The sequence below is a fragment of the Bufo bufo genome, chromosome 4 (assembly GCF_905171765.1).
Source record: "Bufo bufo chromosome 4, aBufBuf1.1, whole genome shotgun sequence".
NCBI lineage: Eukaryota > Metazoa > Chordata > Amphibia > Anura > Bufonidae > Bufo > Bufo bufo.
The window spans coordinates 251491190-251515278 of NC_053392.1; the positions used below are offsets into that span (position 1 = coordinate 251491190).

Sequence of the window (24089 nt, forward strand, 5' to 3'; positions counted from 1 at the left end):
TGTGAGATCCGCCCTGAGAACATGGATAGAAGAGCTAACGCAGGTGAGGGTGTAATAGTCGCTTTGTACAAGAAATTATATAAGTCAAAGATCTCCTGCCACAGTGGGGCTACACCCGGGCAGTCCCACCAAATATGAGTCATGGATCCCCTTGCATTAAGACATCTCCAACATGCATCAGATACCTGAGGATAAAATTGGTGTAATCGCACTGGGGTCCTATACCATCTGCTAAGGATTTTATAGTTGAGTTCCTGTAAATTACAAGACACTGTTAATTTGTGAGTGAAGAGGAGAGATCTGGACCATTGGTCTACAGAGAAGGTGGCTCCCAGTTCCGATTCCCAATCAGACATGAATTTGAGTTTAGTTCCCTGGGTATCTGTGGAAGAGTCCTCTTTCTCCCCAGAGTTCAACATGGCATATAAATGAGATATAGCATGATCAGGAGCTGACCTCGCTGTGCACATCTTTTCAAATTCAGTTAAGGGGGGACATGACCGCGATCCAGGTATCAGGGATTTAATGAAGCTTCGCAACTGAAAGTAGAGGAGCCAACGCCCAGGGCCTGCAGGAATAATGTGGGAAAGATCCTCCAAAGGGAGTAAACCATTCTGTTTATAAATGTCTATTAATTTGATTGGTTGTCTATTATGGTCTCCTAAAGCTGGGAGTTGACTCAAGCCTGTGGGGAGATCTGTATGACCCGTGAGTGTCGTGAGAGGACCAGGAGAATGTATAAGGCCAAGTTTAACCGCAAATTTAGCCCAGGACCTAGCCAAGGAATATAGAAGCATCGGGGATTGCGAACTATATAATGAATTCAAGGAGGTAGGGGACAACCAAAAGATTCCAGTGGCTAAATGTGGAGCCATTTCATGCTCAATTTCTACCCATAGTTTAGTAGAGCGGTTGTGACATAGATCAAGCACACAATTCATGATTGTCGCTTTATAGTATGAGCTAAAATTTGGTAGTCCCGTACCCCCCTGTCACGGAACCATGAACCAGACGTACAACAAGAGATAAATGAAAATAAGAAGGCTTTATTGAAAATAAAGCTGTAAAGCAAAAGTCCAAACGGATGGTGAAACCGAGCAGAGTCTTTGCGAAGCCAGAGGTCAGGAACCAGAAGGGTAGTCAGACGAAGCCAGGATCAGGAACCAGCAGGGTAGTCAGACGAAGCCAGGATCAGGAACCAGCAGGGTAGTCAGACGAAGCCAGGATCAGGAACCAGCAGGGTAGTCAGACGAAGCCAGGATCAGGAACCAGAAGCAGCAGCAGTCTTAGAAGCATGTGAACACAAGAGGACCAAGCAAGGAACTGAAGCCACAGACCTCCTATATATATGAGCTAGGCATCCAGCTCCTCCCAGGGGAAGGAGGAGCCGCAGGGTGGAAGGCTACAAGAAACCCAGGACCCAAGATGGCCGCCAGCACATGTCAAACGAAGGAGAGCAGCAAGCAGGTAAGACCATGACAGTACCTCCCCCTCAAGGGCCCCTCCTCCGCGGAGCACAAAACGGTTTCTGAGGGAAGCGTGCGTGGAAGGCTCGGAGCAAGGCAGGAGCATGGACATCTGCGGAGGGAACCCAGGAACGCTCCTCTGGACCATAACCACGCCAATGGACCAAAAACTGCAACCGACCGCGGACCAGGCGTGAGTCCAGGATATTGCTCACCTCATATTCCTCACGATTGCCCACTTGGACCGGACGAGGCCGGGGAACCGAGGAAGTGAAACGATTACACACCAGTGGCTTCAACAGGGAGACATGAAACACGTTGGAGATCCGCATGCCAGGAGGAAGCGCAAGGGCATAGGCTACCGGGTTTACCCTGCGAAGCACTCGGAAGGGACCAACAAAGCGAGGCGCCAGCTTGGGAGTGGGCACTCGAAGGTTGAGGTTGCGGGTGGACAACCATACACGGTCTCCGACCTGGTAGGAAGGAGCAGGCGCTCGTCTGCGATCAGCCTGGAATCTCTGGCGCTGCGCAGAGACCTCAAGGGACTTCTGGATCTGTACCCAAGAAGCACGTAGGACGGAAAGGTGATCCTCCACAGCCGGAATATCCTGGCGAGAGAATACCTCCGGTAACACGGCAGGTTGGAACCCATAATTGGCCATGAAGGGAGACGTCCCAGAGGAAGAGTTCACCGCCGTGTTCCTGGCAAACTCAGCCCAAGGCAGGAGGTCAACCCAATTGTCTTGGTGATCGGAGACATAGCAACGAAGGAATTGCTCCAAGGCCTGATTGGATCGTTCTGCGGCCCCATTGGACTGAGGGTGGTAGGCCGAGGAGAAGGAGAGATGAATCCCCAACTGGGAGCAAAAGGCGCGCCAGAACCTGGACACAAACTGACTCCCCCGATCCGACACAATCTCCTTAGGCAAACCGTGCAACCGGAAGACCTCCCTGGCAAAAATCGTGGCCAACTCTTGTGCAGAGGGTAACTTCTTGAGAGGAACACAGTGGCACATTTTGGAAAACCGATCCACAATCATGAGAATGACCGTATGGCCTCGGGATGCAGGGAGGTCCACAATGAAATCCATCCCCAGGTGTGACCATGGGCGCTCCCCGGTGGCTATGGGTTGCAGAAGGCCCAACGGAAGGTGCCGAGGGGACTTACTCTGGGCACAAACGGAGCATGCCGCTACATATGCGGCGATGTCGGAACGTAGGGAAGGCCACCAGAACAGACGTGAAACAGCCCAGGACAGCTGATTCTTTCCAGGATGCCCCGCGGTCTTGGAGTTATGGTAGGTTCGCAACAACCGAGTGCGCAACTCCTCAGGCACAAAACATCTGCCGTTGGGTCTCCCAGAGGGAGCACCAGATTGAGCCGCCAAAATCTGCTCACCCAGGGGAGAGGTCAGGCTGGTGCGAATGGCGGCCAGGATCTGATTCGGAGGTATGACCGAAGTCGGAATCGACTCCTCCCTGGACAGCTCGGAGTACTGCCGTGATAAGGCATCCGCCCTGATGTTCTTGGAACCGGGTAGGTAGGAGACCACGTAATTAAAACGTGACAAGAACAGAGCCCATCTGGCCTGACGTGGTGTCAATCTCTTGGCCTCAGAAAGGTAGGTCAGATTCTTGTGGTCCGTCAGGATGAGAACCGGAACCACCGAACCCTCGAGCAAGTGCCTCCATTCTTTAAGGGCCTGCACGATGGCCAATAACTCCCTGTCACCAATCTGATAGTTGCACTCCGCGGAAGACAGTTTCCGGGAGTAAAACCCACAAGGAAGCAGAGGACCCTCTGGTGTTCTACGCTGAGACAGAAGAGCGCCTACTCCCGTCTCAGACGCGTCCACCTCGAGGACAAAGGGCAACCCAGGGTTGGGATGCGACAGAATCGGAGCCGACACAAAGGCGGACTTTAGGGCCTCAAAAGCTCGGATGGCCTCGAGCGGCCAGACCTGGGAATTACTGCCCCTCCTGGTCAGATCCGTGAGAGGCTTGGCCAGCATGGAAAAGTCCCTGATGAACTTCCGATAATAATTGGCGAAGCCCAAAAAGCGCTGCAGGGAACGAAGACCACTGGGCTGGGGCCACTGTAAGACAGCCGAAACCTTCTCAGGATCCATGGAGAACCCCTCAGCGGAAATGATGTAACCTAAGAAGGTTACCTGGGATCGGTGAAATTCGCATTTCTCAAGCTTACCGAACAGCTTGTTCTCTCGTAACCGTTGCAACACTCGTCTGACATCCAGAATGTGGGCCTCCATGGATTCAGAATATACCAAGATGTCATCCAAATAGACTACCACACACTGCTGCAACAGGTCACGGAAAACATCGTTGATGAATTCCTGAAAGACTGCGGGCGCATTGCACAACCCAAAGGGCATAACCAAGGATTCGTAATGACCGGTCCTGGTGTTAAACGCGGTCTTCCACTCATCGCCCGCCTTGATCCTTACCAGGTTATATGCCGCCCTCAGGTCGAGTTTGGTAAAGACCGTGGCCCCTTTAAGGCGATCGAACAGCTCGGAAATCAAAGGTATCGGGTAAGCGTTCTTGATCGTGATGCGATTGAGACCCCTGTAATCGATGCAAGGCCTCAACTCACCGCCCTTCTTTTTCACAAAGAAAAATCCAGCCCCTGCCGGGGACGAAGATTTGCGAATGTGTCCGCGTGAAAGCGCCTCCCTCACGTACTCCTCCATGGCCTCATTCTCCGCTACCGACAGTGGATAGACTTTGCCACGAGGAGGAACGGCACCAGATTGTAACTCTATGGCACAATCGTATGGGCGGTGCGGAGGTAGGGCAACCGCGCGCACCTTATCGAATACATCCCGGTACTCCTCGTATTCAGGAGGCAACAGAGAGTCTGAGGAAGTACACAGCAACTTGACAGACCCATGGATGCAACTAGCCCCACACTGCGGTGACCACGAGAGGATCTCGACCGATCTCCAATCGAAAGTCGGATTATGCTTCTGGAGCCAGGGGTACCCCAAGACCACCGAGTAGTGTGGAGACGAAATAACCTGGAGGCAGACCGACTCTCTGTGAACGGCACCAATGGCTATCCCCACTGGAAGGGTCTCATGAGTCACGTGTGGCGGCAGAAGGGGTCTGCCGTCTATCGCCTCAAGAGCCAGTGGGGAACCTCGAGCCTGCAGAGGAATGGAATTGGCGGCAGCGAACACACTATCAATGAACAAACCACCAGCACCAGAGTCCACCAACGCCTGGGTCGTCACCGAGCCCCCGACCCAGGAGAGGACAACAGTGATCAGTGGTTTGTCAACACGGGAAACCGGGGACGAGGAGACTCCACCCAAGATCTGCCCCCGACAGGATCTCAGGGTACGAGCGTTTCCCGGACGGTTCGGACATGCCAACCGAAAATGCCCACCGAGACCACAGTACATGCATCGGCCCTCGCGTCTCCGGAGTGCCCTCTCCCCCTCGGACAGGCGAGCAAACCCCAGCTGCATGGGTTCACCCCCAGACAAGTCATCCCCAGGAGGCGTGGGAGGAGAGGGAGGCACGGGTGGGACAGCAAACGTAGGCACCAATCTGTTAGAAGACCTCCGCAGGTTCTCCTTAAAGGAAGGTCTCTCCCTGAGTCTGGTGTCAATCAAAATCAGGAAAGAAATAAGAGACTCGAGCTCAACTGGTAGGTCCTTAGCTGCAACCTCATCCTTCAAGGCATCCGAGAGACCATGAGAGAAAGCAGCGACCAGAGCCTCATTATTCCAGCCCACCTCTGCTGCCAGGGTACGAAACTCAATGGCGTATTCAGCTACGGATCGTGAACCCTGTCTGATGGACATAAGGAGCTTCGCAGCAGAGGCAGCACGAGCCGGCACATCGAATACCTTCCGAAGAGAAGCAACAAAACCGGAAAACTCGGCAACCACCGGATTGTTGTTCTCCCATAAAGGGCTGGCCCAGGCCAAGGCCTTGTCCGAGAGCAGCGAGATCAAGAAGCCCACCTTTGATCTCTCAGTAGGAAAGGCATGTGGCAGCAACTCGAAATAAATGCCCACCTGGTTAAGGAAACCTCGGCACTGAGTTGGCTCTCCCCCAAAGCGCTGTGGAAGAGGGGCAGAACCGGTCATACCCCGAAACACCGCAGGAGCAACAACAGGTGTCGGGGTAGACTCTGGCGCAACAACCGGAGCGGCAGTAGGAGCGAGCCCAGGAGCGACAACCGACCCATCGGCAACGGGAGCGAAATGAGCCGTGCGTTCAAGCAGGGTTTGCAACGCCACAGCGAACCGACCCAACAGGTGATCCTGCTGATCAAGTCTGGCAACCAGTGTGGGTAGCGAGGATGGCCCTGTACCGTCAGAATTCATGGCTTGGTCCTAATGTCACGGAACCATGAACCAGACGTACAACAAGAGATAAATGAAAATAAGAAGGCTTTATTGAAAATAAAGCTGTAAAGCAAAAGTCCAAACGGATGGTGAAACCGAGCAGAGTCTTTGCGAAGCCAGAGGTCAGGAACCAGAAGGGTAGTCAGACGAAGCCAGGATCAGGAACCAGCAGGGTAGTCAGACGAAGCCAGGATCAGGAACCAGCAGGGTAGTCAGACGAAGCCAGGATCAGGAACCAGCAGGGTAGTCAGACGAAGCCAGGATCAGGAACCAGAAGCAGCAGCAGTCTTAGAAGCATGTGAACACAAGAGGACCAAGCAAGGAACTGAAGCCACAGACCTCCTATATATATGAGCTAGGCATCCAGCTCCTCCCAGGGGAAGGAGGAGCCGCAGGGTGGAAGGCTACAAGAAACCCAGGACCCAAGATGGCCGCCAGCACATGTCAAACGAAGGAGAGCAGCAAGCAGGTAAGACCATGACACCCCCCGAGCTTTAGAACGAGATATTAAGCTATAACTTAGTCTAGCTCTGGGTGTTTTCCATACAAAAACCGATACCATTCTCCTGATCTTAGCAAAATAGGTTAAAGGGATTTTACATGGGATCGTCTGAAACAAGTATAGAAGACGCGGTAAAATGTCCATTTTCACCACATTAATCCTCCCAAACCAAGAAATCTGGAGTGAAGTCCATTTATGGAAACTGGACTCAATAGCTCTAAGCAAAGGTAGATAGTTAAGTTTAAAAACATGTGTCAAGTTGGCTGGGATATGTACTCCTAAATATTTAATATGTTGGGAGGTCCACTTAAAGGAGAAAGAGTCCCTTAAGGAATCTGCTTCCCGTTGGGGCATGTTTATGTTCAAAATCTCTGATTTCTGCACATTGACTTTAAAGTTACTAAGGCGTCCAAAAAGATCAAATTCACGAAGAATCGAGGGCAGGCCAATCCTGGGAGAAGTTAAGTAAATAAGCAGGTCGTCTGCGAACAGGGACAGTTTGTGCTCTTTATTGCCCAGCCTGAGACCCGAAATGGAAGGGTTTGCCCGAAGAGCATTAGCCAGGGATTCCATCACAAGGGTGTATAAAAAGGGGGACAAGGGGCACCCTTGACGTGTTCCATTCCGGATCTCAAAAGGGGCAGAAAGAAGTCCATTAACACGAACACAGGCTGAAGGGGAGGAATAAAGAGCTAATATCCTATAGATCATTTTGTCTCCTAGGCCAACGTGGCGTAGGGTCTCCTCTAAGAACCGCCAGCTCACCCTATCAAACGCCTTCTCAGCATCTACAGCGAGAAGGCATAGTGAGATTTTGGTTTGTTGTGCTCTCGCTATCAGCCCTAGCGTTTTAAGTGTATTATCTCGGGCTTCTCGTCTAGGTACAAATCCTACTTGCTCTTTGTGTATACAACCTGGAATGTGGGGATGGAGCCTCAGGGCCAAAAGCTTGGCATACATTTTGAGGTCCACGTTGAGCAAGGAGATAGGCCTGTAATTAGAGCATGACGCTGGGTCCCTGCCTGGTTTGGGGATGACTGTGATATGTGCCTGGAGTGCCTGTCGTGTAAATGGACAATCTGGTGCGATGGAATTAAAGGTATCAACCAATAGGGGTGTAAGATCTTCTCGGAAAATATTATAGAACCGTGAGGTCAATCCATCAGGGCCTGGGGATTTCCCATTCTTCAGGTTCTTGATCACTGACTCTAGCTCAGGGAGGGTGAAATCATCTTCCAACGTGGCTGTATCCTCGTCAGATATAGGTGTAGGGCCAAATTGGGTTATGTATTCACGAGTTTCATCACTAAGGGGTTCTCGTGAGAGAGCGGATGCTGGTAAATTATATAAGGATGCATAATAGGATTGAAATTCCGCTGTGATATCTACTGGGTTGTGTACAGAGCTTCCAGTACCTGTATTGATTGATGGCACGTGAGTCAGGACAGTTCGGGGATGTAAGGCCCTAGCTAGCCAACTTCCACATTTATTACCATACTCAAAGAACCCGTGTCTAATTTTATCCCTAAAACATAATGATTTTTGGTCTAGGATCTGCAATATTTGATGTTGAACTAGAGAAATGTCTGATTTTAAGGTGTCAGTAGGGGAATTTTTGTTTAGGTTTTCTTTTATGGCAAGGTCAGATAGAAGAGATTTCAATTTATGGGAGCGTTCCTTCTTCAGTCTGGAGCCATGTGAAATAAACACCCCTCTAAGCACGCATTTGAGGGCCTCCCATTTAATAGGGGGGGCGGTCAAATCCGTTAGATGATCATTAGTAAAGTTGGTAATAGCCTTCCTGATGTCTGCTAGGCAGGCTACATCTGATAGCAGGTTATCATTCAGTCTCCATGAGAAGGGCCGGGTGTAAGAAGGTTGGGAGGAAATAATGCCACACACCGGTGCATGATCAGACCACAGGCGAGTGTCAATAGAGCATTTAGGCCCAGAGTCCAGCAGTTGTTGAGATATAAAGATGTGGTCGAGTCTACCATAGCTATTATGGATTGGAGAGTGGAAGCTATAATCCCTGACACCTGGATGCAAAATGCGCCATAGATCCACCAGGCGAAGTGCCATGAGCTCGGATTTAAAACTGCGCAGAGAACTCGGGGAGATCGAGGACTTACCAGATGAGGCATCCAGCAGTGGGTCCATCACCAGGTTAAAATCGCCTCCAAGTATGATCGGGGGACCATCTGCAAATTTGGATAGTTTTTTCAGGATCTTGGATCCAAAAGTTGTTTGTCCCTGGTTAGGAAAATAGACATTAGCTATAGTTATAACAGAATGATCCACAGAGAGCTTAATGAAAACAAACCTGCCCTTTAGGTCTATCTCAGAGGATAAAACTGTATAGCTAAATGATTTGTGGAGTCCTATAGAGACTCCCCCTGATCTGCTAGTGGGATTAGGACCATGAAACCAATTCTGATAATAACGGTTGGCATATTTGGGAACGGCGCCTGCTTTAAAGTGAGTCTCCTGTATCATAGCAATCATAACTCTCTTCTTATGGAGGTTGTATAGGATCTGACTCCGTTTCTCGGGTTTATTGAAACCCCTGACATTAAAAGTGCAAAACGATATGGGTGCCATTTTGAGGAATATTAGTGAGAGGGAAGCTTAATCTCCTATATTCTGTCAGTACTATCTGCAATGTAGTAGGAGTATGGGGGAGGACACATGAGGGAGGGAAGACAACAAGGGGAACAATTAAACACAGAGCAGTGCATATATAAAGCATATAAATCTTATTTGGAAGAACCAACATCGTCGGTTTCAAGGGTGCTAGGTGACGACTGAGGTCTTTCGCAGCGGTGTGTGCTGCGGTCCCTAAGTGGGGTGGGGAGAAAGCAAGGACCAACCGTCTCCTTACTGGACTCCAACTTATAATAACGCAGAAATAACATTTGCTGAATATATAACAGGACAGGTGTGTGTATAGGTCTAAGAGACCCATACATAAGAAAATGATATGCACATAATTTCTATAACAGTATAGAACAATAAAGGCAACAGGAGGGTGTGAATCCCCTCAGGTGGGTGAGCGAGAATGTCCCAACAGTCAATCGTTAGGGTTAGGCTCACGTCTAGGGGTCCTCTTCTGCTTAGGTGAGGTCGTCTGCCATCTTTCCCTCTGTGGGATGGGAATGGGTTGCTTCGGACTAGGCCAATCCGGCAACTCCATCAGCGGGATATCAAACGCTGCACAGAGGTTGGCGAGGTCATCAAGGGATCTGAATACAGCTGACCTCCCTTCTTTAGTAGCTGACAATTGAAATGGATATCCCCATCTGTAAGGAATGTCCTTGGCTTTGAGTGCTGTCAGTAACGGTTTCAGTGCTTTGCGTAGCTGCAGGGTACGCCTGGCTAGATCCTGTAGAATGATGACTTCTTTATCAGCATGCATGATTTTGCTTGCAGATCTGGCAGCTTTCAAGATGGCCTCTTTATCTTTAAAGAAATGTATACGGCATATGACATCTCTGGGGCGATTAGGATCGCTTAGTTTAGGACCAAGGGCTCTGTGGATACGATCTATTTCAAGAGATTGTCCTGGTTCTCTGGACATCAATGTATTGAAGAAGGAAGTGGCCCATTTCTCAAGATCTTGTGGTAAAATATCTTCAGGAAGGCCCCTAATGCGTAGGTTATTCCTCCTATTTCTATTTTCAATATCGTCTAGATGTGTGATGATATCTTGGATCTGAGCAGAGTGTGTCTGGATGACTTGTTGGTGTGACTCCAGGACCCCCAGTACTTGCTCCTGCATGGATTCTGCCTCCTCCACCCTCTGACCCACCTGCTTTAAATCCTGCTGCAAGGCCTCCATATCTCTTTTATGAGAAGTTTCCAGCCTGGAAAATAAGGCATCTATTTCATGCCTGGTGGGGAGGGATTTGAGGTGAACCTTCCAGTCCCAGTCCTCATCTTCTCTCTGTGGGGTTATGGATGCCCCTGACCCCAAGATCGAGGTCTGGGAGCAGCGGCCCCTAGAAGAATGTCCCTGAGGTGCTGCTGAGGACGACCCTGTGTATGGCGGGGATGAAGCCGCCGACGAGCCGGAGCTTGCTGCCGCAGCATAGGATGCCGGCGAACCGGTAGGTGTACCCCCCAGCTGCTGTGGTGACTCTGGGGCTTGTGGGCCTGAGTCTTCATGGTGCGTGGGGGACGCCGCTCTGACCTGTCTCGCCGCCATCTTGGGAGAATTGTCTTCCCCTCGGTCAGCGTCTGTCTGGCTGGAGGGAACGAAGAAGCGGGAAAACGCTCCCGTTTTGCGGCGTGTCGGAGCGGGCGTCGATGAGGGTCTCCTCCTGCGACCTGTCATGTGGTCAGCGAAGCGGGTGGTGTCCTGTCAGGCTGTAAAGTTGGAGTCGGTCGGGAGCCGAGGTAAAGCACGTCTTACCCGGCCATTGGTTAGCTCCGCCCCCCTCGTGGGTGCAATCTTTAAAGAAGACAACATGTATGGCGGATGTCGTCAAGGGCTTAAAGTGGATTTGTCAGCTTAATATACTGCCCTAAAGGGGCACAGTATACAACACAAAAGGTTGTGTGGCTACAACACAAAAGGTTGTGTGGCTTGGCAAATAGGAGCAGTGAATTCAGTAGCCTCAAATTTGAGTCTGTGTATTCACCAGGTATGCACTCCCCCCCAACAGACAAGCTGACATGTATGCACTTAGTCAGCAGCCTGCAAATAGCAACCTCAAAGGCAGAGAGTAGTGCTCCCCCTCATACACTGGACACAAAACAATGAGACCAGTAGATTCACTACTCCCCTTAGCCACATGGCACAATTTTTAAATTTTGAATAAAACCAGTTGTATTCATATTCCCACAACTCGCTAAAAGCCCTATACTAGTGTATTGTTGGGCGAACTGAATTTTTGGAGCTTTACCCCTTTTGTTCTCCTGGGAAACAAGTTGCGGCAAGTAGTGTCTGGCAGTGGCCTATTGAAAACACAAAAATGCTCGGCCGAACTGAGCGAGTACATGTATGGGGGTGTTAGGAGAGATGTACGTACAAGCATTCAGCCGACAGCTACTGAAGATGTGTGGGCACCTTAAAGAGCACCAACAAATCATAGACTGTTTAAGGCTACTTTCACACCTGCGTTAGGTGCGGGTCCGTCTGGTATCTGCACAGACGGATCCGCACCTATAATGCAAACGCTTAGATCCGTTCAGAACGGATCCGTTTGCATTACCATGAACAAAAAAAAAAAAAAAAAAAAAAATTTTTTTTTTTTTTTTTTTTTTGTTCATGATAATGCAAACGGATCCGTTTTGACTTTACATTGAAAGTCAATGGGGGACAGATCCGTTTGAAAATTGAGCCATATTGTGTCAACTTCAAACAGATCCGTCCCCATTGACTTACATTGTAAGTCTGGACGGATCCGTTTGCCTCCGCACGGCCAGGTGGACACCCGAACGCTGCAAGCTGCGTTCAGGGGTCCGCCTGCTGAACGGAACGGAGGACAAACGGTGCCAAACTGATGCATTCTGAGCGGATCCGCGTCCACTCAGAATGCATTAGGGCTAGACGGATCCGTTCGGGGCCGCTTGTGAGAGCCTTCAAACGGAGCTCACAAGCGGAGCCCCGAACGCTAGTGTGAAAGTAGCCTAAGGCGAGAAGGCTACAACTTATCATAAAATAAAATACAGTTGGATGAGAAGAGGCACCATGGCAATTTGATTCCCCTGCTAGTCACCTCCTGTAGATTAGGGTCATAAGATTGTGGCTAGTGTGAGTATATTGTGTATTGCTGACAAGACAGTTGTATATTGTATGATCCCGTGTACTACCAGACCAGAGGTGCATGTTGATCTCCTTGATAAGTTTTTTTATTTCAAATTATTTACTTGGCCTTTCAATTAAAATTACATGTTCTCTCCATTTACTGCATTTTAGGTTGCAGAGCTGTTCACAGACAACTTTGACTACCAAACCAGAGATGACTTTGTTCGTGGCCTCCTTGTTAATGAAGAGGTAAGTACATTTCAGAGTAAAGAATGAGGGCGAGCCGCGAGTGTCAGATATTCTTTTAAATTTCTTCCTGTTCCCATCTCTCTCAACTTTTAGACAGAATTGCCATTTAGAAGATTGAGAAACCTCATTAATGTTTTTAGCTGCCATATTGATGCTGTATTAGCTGCCATATTGATGGTCCCAGAATAAAAAAAAACTTTAAATAAAAACTTGACAAAAGCAATGGCTTAAAGTGACTCACTGGTGTTTGAACACATAGTCAGTCTCTATACTCTTGTGTTATTTTGTACCTGACGCTATAGCTTGTTGTAAGACATTTTTCCTTTTATGCAGATCTTAGGAAATCAGATACACCTCTATGTCACTCAGGAAGAATATGGCGCTCGTGTATCCAACCTGTCAATGTATGAGGCTGTAACTTCTGACATCCTGTGCCGTTGGCTGTATCCTATAACCCCTGAGACGAACTTCACTGACCAGGAGGAGCAGAGTTATACACACTCCCGTCACAATATTTACCGGGGGTCAGAGGTCAGCCGTGGCCATGGCAGTGTCCTGAGAGAGAATGTACTAATTGGGAGCAACACGACAATTGGGTCAAAATGCAGCATCAGCAACACTAGTATTGGGAAAAACTGTAGAATTGGTGAGCTACGTTGGATATGTGAAATTGACAAAGGAGTTGAGGGACGAGAAGGTCGTGTTATACCATTATTTTTGTTAAAGTATCCTGAACGTAGGCCCTTTTTTGGTGAACGTTGGTGCTAGCTGTTCTGCAGATAATAGGTGACAGTGATTTGAATGTAATGTATATCCCTATGTTTTAGGGGTGCACCGAAAGGAAAATTCTGGTCCGAAACCGAAAATTCAGGATGCCCTTGACCGAAAACCGAAACCGAAACTGCCTTTTTGCCCAAATACTTTTAAAATACTTTTTTTTAATGATTTTATTAATAATTCTTTTTCATGAATGAAATTCATCTGTGGGTGGCGCTGTTATGGAGGGGGGGATATGTGCACTGTTATGGGCATAACAGTGCACAGATCCCTTTCCCCATAACAGTGCACAGATCCCTTTCCCCATAACAGTGCACAGATCCCCCCTCCCCATAGCAGTGCCATAGACCGATCCCCCTACCCATAACAGCCCCGGCCCTGCTGCTCACAGCAGACTAATCACTCACTGCATCTTTATTTTACCTTACAATCGTGACGCTCCAGTAACAACTCTGCAGGCAGAGCGGAGGGCGGCGTAACGTCACTTACTCACGTGACGCACCTGCTCCGCCCACTTTATGAATGAAGGAGGCGGAGCAGGCGCATCACGTGAGTAAGTGACGTTACGCCGCCCTCCGCTCTGCCTGCAGAGTTGTTACTGGAGCGTCACGATTGTAAGGTAAAATAAAGATGCAGTGACTTAAAGTAAACCGCCCGCCCGGCGTGGGTGACAAATCCCAAACCCCATATTTTCTGCCGATATGTACCAATATCTGCCGAAATGTATTAGGCCCATTTTCGGCCGATATTTTCGGCCGCCGGAATTTCGGTGCACCCCTACTATGTTTTACTATGAATTCTGAGATCCGGGAATAAAATAGGCTTGACAAGGCTTGGGTGCATAAAAAGTTTACTATACTATGAATGATAAAATAAATTAAAAAAAATATATATATATATATATTACCCAAAATATATGTGTGTGTGATCCAACATTCAATAAAAAAATTATTCCACGACACTCCCAGGAGTAAATCAAAAGTAGTGTTCTTTGATCACCAGATAGCTGTCTGGTGATTAACCCCTTCCCGACCGCAATCTGTATATATACGTGATAGCTGCACATACCCCGTGCAGCTATCACGTCTATAAACGTCAAGACAGTTCTTTAATCCAAGCGCTGCAAAACGCTTGGATTAAAGCTTCTGCCCGAGCCCTGCTGCTGTCACGGACAGCATACAGGCCAGTAATGCCGGCAAGGGACCAATCAGAGTGGCCCCTTGCCGACAATCGATCCGATTGGTTAGTCTGTACAGACTAACCAATCGGATCGCGGCAGTGAAAAAAATGCCGGTTTCATGCTCTGATCTGCGCTCTGCAGATCAGAGCATGAAATCAGGTAGGGTCCTCGTGATACCCCCCCCCCCCCCCCCCCCGATCTGTGCCCCCAATCTGTGGCTGTGCCCCCCCCTTGTGTCTGCCTGCAGCTCATCTCCAAGAGGCAGCTGCCCTGATGCGGTGCGGTCCGCCCCCTCCCCGCCCCACGCATTCAGTCTCACCCGCACCAGTCTCAGCCGTACCCCCCGACCCCCCCCCTTTTCCAGTGCTGCCCCCGATCCCCGCTGCCCCCGATCCCCCTGCTGTGTGTGTGATGGCGGCGGCTCCATTACTGAGCCGCCGCCATCAGCAGAGAGTGTCAGCTCTATGCTGACACTCTCCAGTAACCCCATAGATGCTGCGGTTGCAGCATCCATGGGGTTAACAGAGGGAGGGAGCTCCCTCTCTCCACCATCGGGGCTGCAGCGCTGTGATTGCAGCACCCGATGGTTGCCATGGCAACCGGACGCTTTGCAAAAGCGTCCGGTTGCCATGGCAAAAGCGTCCAGTGCTGCCACCTACAGGACATCTGGAAGTATTATACTTTGGAATGCAAGAACATTGCAAAGTATAGTACAACTATCAGCCCCACTGGATCTTCAAGATCCAAGAGGGAACTGATAAAAAAAAAGTGAAAATAATAAAAGTAAAAATAAATAAATAAAAATGTAAATTCAAAAAAGAAATTGCCTTTTCCTATAAAAAAAATGAAAAAATAAAATACACATATTAGGTGTCACCGCGTCCGTAACGACCCTCTCTATAAATATATCACATAATAGACCTTGTCCGATAAACACCATAAAAATAAAATAAAAAAAACAGTGCCAAAAAAGCTATTTTTGTCACCTTACATCACAAAAAGTGCAACAGCAAGCGATCAAAAAGGCTTATGACCCCCAAAATAGTACCAATCAAACCGTCACCTCGTCCCGCAAAAAATGATACCCTATTTAAGACAATCGCCCAAAAAATAAAAAAGCTATGGCTCTCAGACTATAGAGACACTAAAACATCATTTTTTTGGTTTCAGAAATGCTATTATTGTGTACAACTTAAATAAGAAAAAGTATACATATTGGGTATTGCCACGTCCGTAACGATCTGCTCTATAAAACTGTCACATGACCTAACCCCTCAGATGAACGCTGTAAAAAAACAAAAAAAAAAAAACTGTTCCAAAACAGCTAATTTTTTGGCCACCTTGTCCCATAAAGTGTAATAATGAATGATCAAAAAATCCTATGTACCCAAAAATGGTACCAATAAAAACCTCAACTCTTTCTGCAAAAAATGAGCCCCTGCACAAGACGATCGGTAGAAAAATAAAAAACATATGGCGTTCAGAAAACCAATCCAGCAAAATCTGCCTTCCAAAAACCATACGGTGTTCCTTTCCTTCTGCGCCATGCCGTGCGCCCTTACATCAGTTTACGACCACATGTGGGGTGTTTCTGTAAACCGCAGAATCGGAGTAATATATTGAGTTTTGTTTGGCTGTTAACCCTTAATGTGTTAAAGAAAAAAATGTAATAAAATAGAAAATCTGCTAAAAAAGTGAAATTTAGAAATTTCCTCTCCATTTTCCTTTAATTCTTGTGGAACACCTAAAGGGTTAATAACGTTTGTAAAATTGGTTTTAAGTAACTTGAGGGGTCTAGTTTCTACAATGGGGTCATTTATGGGGGTATCTACTATATAGGCCCCACAAAGTGACTTCAGACCTGAACTAGTCCTTAAAAAGTGGGTTTTGGAAATTTTCTTAAAAATTTTAAGAATTGCTTCTAAACTTCTAAGCCTTGTAACGTCCTAAAAAAATAAAATAACATTTCCAAAATGATGCCAACATATAGTAGACATATGAGGAATGTTATGTAATAAATATTTTATGAGGTATCACTTTCTGTTTTAGAAGCAGAGAAATTGAAATTTAGAAAATTGCAAATTTTTATTTATTTTTGGTAAATTTGGGATTTTTTCATAAATAAAGGTGATATATATTGACTCAAATTTATGACTGTCATGAAGTACAATGTGTCACGAGAAAACAATCTCAGAATGGCGTGGATAAGTAAAAGTGTTCCAAAGCTATTACCACTTAAAGTGACGCATGTCAGATTTGTAAATTTTGACCTGGACACTGGGGCATCAATGACCCTTGGTCATGAAAGGGTTAAAGAACACAACTTTTGATTTTCTCCTGGGAGTGCCGTGGAAATTTTTTATATATATATATATATATATATATATATATATATATATATATGAAAAATGGCGGCACTGGCTATGAATAAATAGAAATGGGGTGCACGATCCTAGGGTATAGACTTCTCGCCCCACAAATAGAATCCAGAAGAAGGACGGCACTCCAGTAAGGTGAAAAAAAATGATGATACCTTTATTCAACCATCCGGTGCAACGTTTCGGCTCTAAATGAGCCTTTTTCAAGTATATATATATATATATACAGTAAGTAACCGTCACCACCTATGTCGTGAACAAATGAGTGAGTTCCCTGTCGACCAGTTCCGAACCTTGAATCTGGCAAACTCTCATATAATACAAAGATAGGCGGTATTAGCAAGACACATCTTACCCTGATGTCCTGATTAGAGCTAGCCTCTTTGTAACATGCCTAGCTGCTTTCTAGCTTTCTGGCCTCTCCTAAAGGTCTTCAGTGTGCATTACTCATGTACAATTGCTTCAGATCTTAGGAATGCGACCTGGTACCATTAACCAACTACATTACAAAGAATTAAAGGGAAAGAATCACTAAGATAAAACTTGCCACACACCTTGGTATCCACAAAGCAGAGAGGCCCGTCTGTTGGGCAGTTGGCCTTTGCCAGCACAGAGCTGGTACTACTGCATGCTGACGTACATTAGAGCTGTCTCACATTTGTTCTTTTTTCTTTTCTAAGGTGATGGAGTCGTTTTGGAAAACGTGTATATTTGGGATGACGTTCGCATTGAAGATGATGTTACGATCAGAAAATCTGTAGTTTGTAATAATGTTATTGTGAAGAAAAGAGTGAGGATTAATGAACACTGTGTCCTGACCTCAAAGGTAATGGAAGTACCTAACGACTAATCTCTCAGAACTAATTGCTAATTAAATTTCCCCATAATTAGCTTGACATTGTAAACCTTTAGGTCATAGTTGGCCCTAATGTAGATCTGCCAGAGAACACTGTTATTTCTCTGCATCATCCAGATGAGGATGAGGAGGATGATGATGAATTTAGTGACGATGCAGTGACTGGCAAAAAGGAGGAACAATCAAAGATTAAAGGTAATGAACATAACATTTCAACTTTAAATATAATGAGCCTAATGCCGTTGAACGCTAGTCTGCTGTATTGGCTTTACCAAATTACGATGGCGGCATGTTTCCTAAGCATGAACCTAGTTAGTGAAATTCCATTAGTTATTGTAATACTGTCTGCAGTGTATCTAGCTTACCGTACCTACGTAAGAGAATAATCTAGTTATGCATCATAGCTGTTATTGAAGTGTGCAGCGGTCCACCCTTCTGTATATTTCCACACATACCACATCTTTAGCTAGTAGTGTGACATCTTTTGGAATACATAATTTTACAACAGTTTTTTGTGAACAGTATACAACAAAGCAGAGGTTGGATCGGAGGGTGAAGGTTATGTGTGGAAGTCTTCGGCAACGCCAGATGAAGAGGAGGAGTTGCAGAAAAGCCTTTGGGGTGAGTAGTTTAGAGGATTTCTACTGACTCCAGAGGCCTGAAAGCCATACAGGTAGCAGTTTATGCCTTTAAAGGAAATCTGTCACCAGATACGGGCAAATGAAACCTTCTGTCTGTGTAGATGTACACCGCTTGTCCGCTGGTTGCAGTACACTTTGTCCCATCTTGATAGGTGCTTCTAATTCAGAGAAATAAGCCTTTTTACACACTCCACAGCCCTAATGGTTTTAGTAAGGGTATTTAGTATGCCGTATGAGAAGCTGAAATGAGCCTCTTTTGGGCCATATTCACACGTGTCGGATTTGCCTATGACTTGTATTTGCAAGAGGATCCGTGGTAAGGGGCTGAGGCTGATGCTATGATTTTATGTGCTAGAAAATCTACATTAGATTCAGACCAGTTCAATGGGACTGATCCATGTGACACTAATTGATGACTTTTGGAATCTACAAAAGAAATGAACATGTTCTTCCTTCTCACAGATGTTTTTTTCCCAGTGGGGTAGACCTAAATCTGTGTGAATATTTTGTTTGCAAGTGCAAGCGAGTAGGGTACAAAAATATTTACTTGCATTGGATGTGAAATGTTAGCAAATCTGGCAAAGATTTTTGGGATCTGTGCCGAAATCCTTGTCAAATCTGTAATGTGTGAGCATATACCCGTTTGGTGCAGAATCCAAGCTGACATCTTTGTCAAATCTGTAATGTATGAGCATACCCTACGGTGCAGAAACCATGCCAAAATCCTTGTCAAATCTGTAATGTGTGGGCATACCCTACGGTGCAGAAACCACGCCAAAATCCTTGTCAAATCTGTAATGTGTGGGCATACCCTACGGTGCAGAAACCACGCCAAAATCCTTGTCAAATCTGTAATGTGTGAGCATACCCTTTGGTGAAGAATCCAATCCACGCCAAGGCCCTTGTCAAATCTGGAATGTGTATATACCCTTGTAGTTGGTGACCTTTCGCAGCGTGCTCACATATTGTACAGGGCTTGTAGATGTAAAATGGAAGTTTCCATATTTTGATGCAGAATTCGCTAATTTGAAGTTAAAGTGTAACTGTCATTCTTTTTTAATTTTTTTATTTGTGTAATGTGTAGGGGCAGTGATACTGACCATTTTTGTAGTATACTTTAATTACCGAAATCATAAATTTCTATTAGAAAAATAGCTCTAAAGTGGCCCACTTTGAGCCTTAGCAATGTTCTTCTGTCTTGCAAAATATGGGCATGATCTATGCAATCTTATTCATTGCACTAGTGTCTGTGGTATCTTTTCATAGAGGCTGTAGTCTTAGGCCCCTTTCACACGGGCGAGTATTCCGCGCGGATGCGATGCGTGAGGTGAACGCATTGCACCCGCACTGAATCATAACCCATTCATTTCTATGGGGCTGTGCACACGAGCGATGATTTTCTCACATCACTTGTGCGTTGCGTGAAAATCGCAGCATGCTCCTCTTTGTGCGTTTTTCACGTAACGCAGGCCCCATAGAAATGAATGGGGTTGTGTGAAAATCGCAAGCATCCGCAGGCAAGTGCGGATGCGGTGCGATTTTCACGCACACGGTTGCTAGGTGACGATCGGGATGGGGACCCGATCATTATTATTTTCCCTTATAACATGGTTATAAGGGAAAATAATAGCATTCTTAATACAGAATGCATAGTAAAATAGGGCTGGAGGGGTTAAAAAAAAATAATTTAACTCACCTTAATCCACTTGCTCGCGCAGCCCGGCTTCTCTTCTGTCTTCTTTTTTGCTGTGTGCAGGAAAAGGACCGGAGTGACGTCACCACAGGTCCTTTTCCTGCACACAGCAAAAAAGACGACAGAAGAGAAGCCGGGCTGCGCGAGCAAGTGGATTAAGGCGAGTTAAATTTTTATTTATTTATTTTTTTAACCCCTCCAGTGCTGTTTTACTATGCATTTTGTATTCAGAATGCTATTATTTTCCCTTATAAGCATGTTATAAGGGGAAATAATACAATCTACAGAACACAGATCCCAAGCCTGAACTTCTGTGAAGAAGTTCGGGTTTGGGTACCAAACATGCGCGATTTTTCTCACGCGAGTGCAAAACGCATTACAATGTTTTGCACTCGCGCGGAAAAATCGCGCATGTTCCCGCAACGCACCCGCACCTTTTCCCGCAACGCCCGTGTGAAAGAGGCCTTAGGAAAACTGTTGATTTGTATGATTGACGGTTGTCATTTCCCCATGAACATTCTGCACCAAAAGTTTATGTAATTTGCATATAAGGACAGTCAAGCTTATCTCTGAAGACTAGAAAGGTCTTGGACAATAAATATCGATCTGATGCTGTAAGTAGGCATAATATTACAAGTGTATCCTGGTGAACTTGATGGGGACCATAGCCGAAAATCCAGTGGCCAGCTTCACACCTAGGAAGTTTGCTATCTGTTGATTGTCAACCAGTGTATATGTTCTGAAACATATTTTCAGTGATAACTTACAATTGTTGTCTTACTTCAGGCCTCAAGATTATTAATGAAGAGGACAGTGATAGTGAGAGTGGGAAAAGTGTATGCTCAGAGCAGACAGACAGCCGCCCAGCTTCCCCGCTTTTGGATGACATTAAAGGTAAATTTTCTCTGAATATAATTTACTGTGTAGTCTAAACCAAATTATGTTTGTGGAAGTCCTTGAAATATTGATCCTCACTGTGGTTAAAGGGGACAACCCTTTTAATAAGTTCTGAGAATGACGCTGTTTCACTGTATAGTTTTTCAGAATGAAGTTTTGGGAACGTTGCAGAGAGGTGTGGAAGAGAATATTTCCTGTGATAATCTTGTGTTAGAAATCAACTCTCTCAAGTAAGTTGGAATATGAATATTCACTCGATTGAGGGGGTTGTTCTGTTAAGTCAAGTTATCGCCTATCTACAGGATTGGGAATAAGTGTCTGATTAGCGGGGGTCCAACATCTAGGGCCCCCGCCAATCAAAAGAACAGGTTCCCTTGCTCCCCTTTTGAATGTAGCAGCAGACATGGGTGTGTGTTCACTGCTCTGTTCAACTCTATGGGACTGGGGAGCACGGGCCTCCGTTTGCGTGATCGTGGGGGCCCCCAGTAGTCGGACCCCTGCCAGACACTTATCCTGTGGATAGGGGATAAGGGTACTGTCACACTAGCGTTTTTATTTTCCGGGATTGAGTTCCGTCCTAGGGGCTCGATACCGGAAAATAACTGATCAGTTTAAGGCTACTTTCACACTTGCAGCAGAGTGATCCGGCAAAACGTATGCAAACTGATGGCATTTGTAAGACTGATCAGTCAGAAAAATGCATTGAAATGCCGGATCCGCCTTTCCGGTGTCATCCGGCAAAACGGATCCGGAATTTATTTTTTTTCACCTTTTTTCGCAGACCGGAAGGACGCTTCCGGCGTTCCGGTATTTTGAATGCCAGATCCGGCACTAATACATTCCTTTGGGAAAAAAATGCCGGATCCAGCATTCAGGCAAGTCTTCAGTTTTTTTGGCCGGAGATAAAACCGTAGCATGCTGCAGTTTTATCTTTTGCCTGATCAGTCAAAAAGACTGAACTGAAGACATCCTGATGCATCCTGAACGGAATGCTCTCCATCCAGAATGCATGGGGATAAAACTGATACCGTATATACTCGAGTATAAGCCGAGCCCCTAATTTTACCCCCAAAAAATGGGAAAAATTATTGACTCGAGTATAAGACTAGGGTGGGAAATGCAGCTATAATGCAGAGTGTATGTGTATATAATGCACACTCTCTACATTATATACACACATCTGCAAGAGGGTGACTCCCTGTATTTAATGCAGAGTGTGTGCATTATATACACACACACTCTGCATTAAATACAGGGAGCCATCCACAGATCTCCCTCCTAAACAGTGCCATCCACAGATCTCCCTCCTAAACAGTGCCATCCACAGATCCCCCCCTAAACTGCCATCCACAGATCCCCCCTCCCCTAAACAGTGCCATGATGGCACTGTTTAGGGGAGGGGGGATCTGTGGATGGCACTGTAGGGGGATCTGTGGATGGCACTGCCATCCACAGATCCCCCTACAGTGCCATCCACAGATCCCCCTACAGTGCCATCCACAGATCCCCCTACAGTGCCATCCACAGATCCCCCTCCCCGACGCTCACAGCAGTATATTTAAACTAATCAGTAACCTTTAACTGTGGATATCTTACTTTGTCTTTGCTCCGGTAATACAGGCAGTGCGGGGAGCGACGCTCACTCACTGACGTCACGCGCCTTCTCCCACTAGGCGGCGCAGGCGCGTGACGTCAGTGAGTGAGCTCCGCCCCCCGCACTGCCTGCTATTACCGGAGCTAAGACCTAGACTTATGTGCCAAAAAACTCGTCTTATACTCGAGTATATACGGTAAGTTCTTTTCCGGCATTGAGCCCTTTTGACGGAACTCAGTGCCGGAAAAGAAAAACGCTAGTGTGAAAGTACCCTTATCCTAATGCATTCTGAATAGAGAGCAATCCGTTCAGTATGCTTCAGGATATCTTCAGTTCAGTCTTTTTGACTTTTCAGGACGGAGATAATACCGCAGCATGCTGCGGTTTTATCTCTGTCCAGAATTCCGGAACACATGCCGGAATGCCAGATTTTCCCATTGAAATGCATTAATGCTGGATCTGGCCCCGAGTGTTCCGGCAAAACGCATCAGTTTTTGCAGTCTACGCATGCTCAGACCGCAAAAAATGTGGAAAATAAATAAATACCGGATACCTTTTTCCGGAGAGACGGATCCAGCATTTCAATGCATTTGTTGGACGGATCAGAATCCTGATCCGTCTGACAAATGCCATCAGTTTGCATGCGTTTTGACGGATCCCGCAGGCAGTTCCAGCAACGGAACTGCCTGCCGGAATCCACTGCCGCAAGTGTGAAAGTACCCCTAAACTTAATGGGACAACCTTTTTAAGATATCCTTCTGTTTATTGGGTCATTGGAATAATTGTGGTTTCATCAAATGAGAGGGAAAGGAATTTTTAGATCTGAAATGTTCCTCTTTCTTACAGATATGCCTATAACATCTCTCTCGTGGAAGTGATGCAAATTTTGTGCAAAGTGGTCCTGGAATTCCCATTGCAGCAACTGAATGGAGTGCTGGATGTGAATCCTTACTGTAATGTGGTACTACCTGTGAGTGTTGCTTTTCCTTGAAGGTTGCGAATTATGTCTAAAAACTAGAAAATAATCTAAAAATATCTGGCTTTCTTGGGTGACAACCACCATGGCTCTAGTACAGTTGTCACTTAGCTTTCTCAGATTCTGAAATTGTGAATCTTTGAAGCCATGCATTTCTATATACTTTAAAGGGAGTCTGTCACCTACCTGACCGGTTTTAAACAGGTGACATTGGGGCGTGGCTTGTGAGTGCATGGAGTAAGACGCACTGTTCACTGCTCCTGCTAGAATCCTGCTCATTTACACTGGAAGCGCACTCAAACTGCTTGAAAATACTTTATCTGGGGAGAGGAAGGTGTCCGGTGGCTGTGGTGTCTAAATCGGGAGCCTGAAAATGCCGAGGAAATCGTCCAAACTGGCGAAACATGACCGCCTGGTGAAGGGCCAAGATGGCGCCGGAGGTGGAGAGGTGTCGGCGCTGCAGGAGACGGTGAGCCAGAGCGCGGCTGCTAAACTCAGCAAATATGCCAGAATGGACGGTGGAGGGGGCGATTCGGCTAGCGATAAAGGGACTGATATACCTACCTCCTCTGATCAGGAGGACGGATCCATGGACGGCGACGATCCGGTTTCGGCCGGTCAGCCGGTACTCAAATCTGCAGCCCCTGCAATAGTTCCAGAAGACCTGCGGGTTGATTCTACAAGGGAGCCCACATTGAAAGATATAATGGTGGCTGTGGCAAGCTGCAACACTACCCTTAAAGTGCTCGCAG

The 24089-nt window shown here is 46.7% G+C and overlaps 1 protein-coding gene across 1 annotated transcript in view; it reads left to right on the top strand.

Annotated features, from left to right (window-relative positions):
- The window catches only part of EIF2B5 (eukaryotic translation initiation factor 2B subunit epsilon), a 54500-nt gene that overhangs the window by 15872 nt on the left and 14539 nt on the right, over positions 1–24089 (top strand). The window contains exons 6-13 of the mRNA XM_040428485.1: positions 12268–12345; positions 12679–12991; positions 17361–17506; positions 17593–17731; positions 18059–18157; positions 20657–20764; positions 20907–20997; positions 23208–23331. Coding sequence (XP_040284419.1) covers positions 12268–12345; positions 12679–12991; positions 17361–17506; positions 17593–17731; positions 18059–18157; positions 20657–20764; positions 20907–20997; positions 23208–23331 — 1098 coding nt within the window. The remainder of the gene's footprint in view (positions 1–12267; positions 12346–12678; positions 12992–17360; positions 17507–17592; positions 17732–18058; positions 18158–20656; positions 20765–20906; positions 20998–23207; positions 23332–24089) is intronic.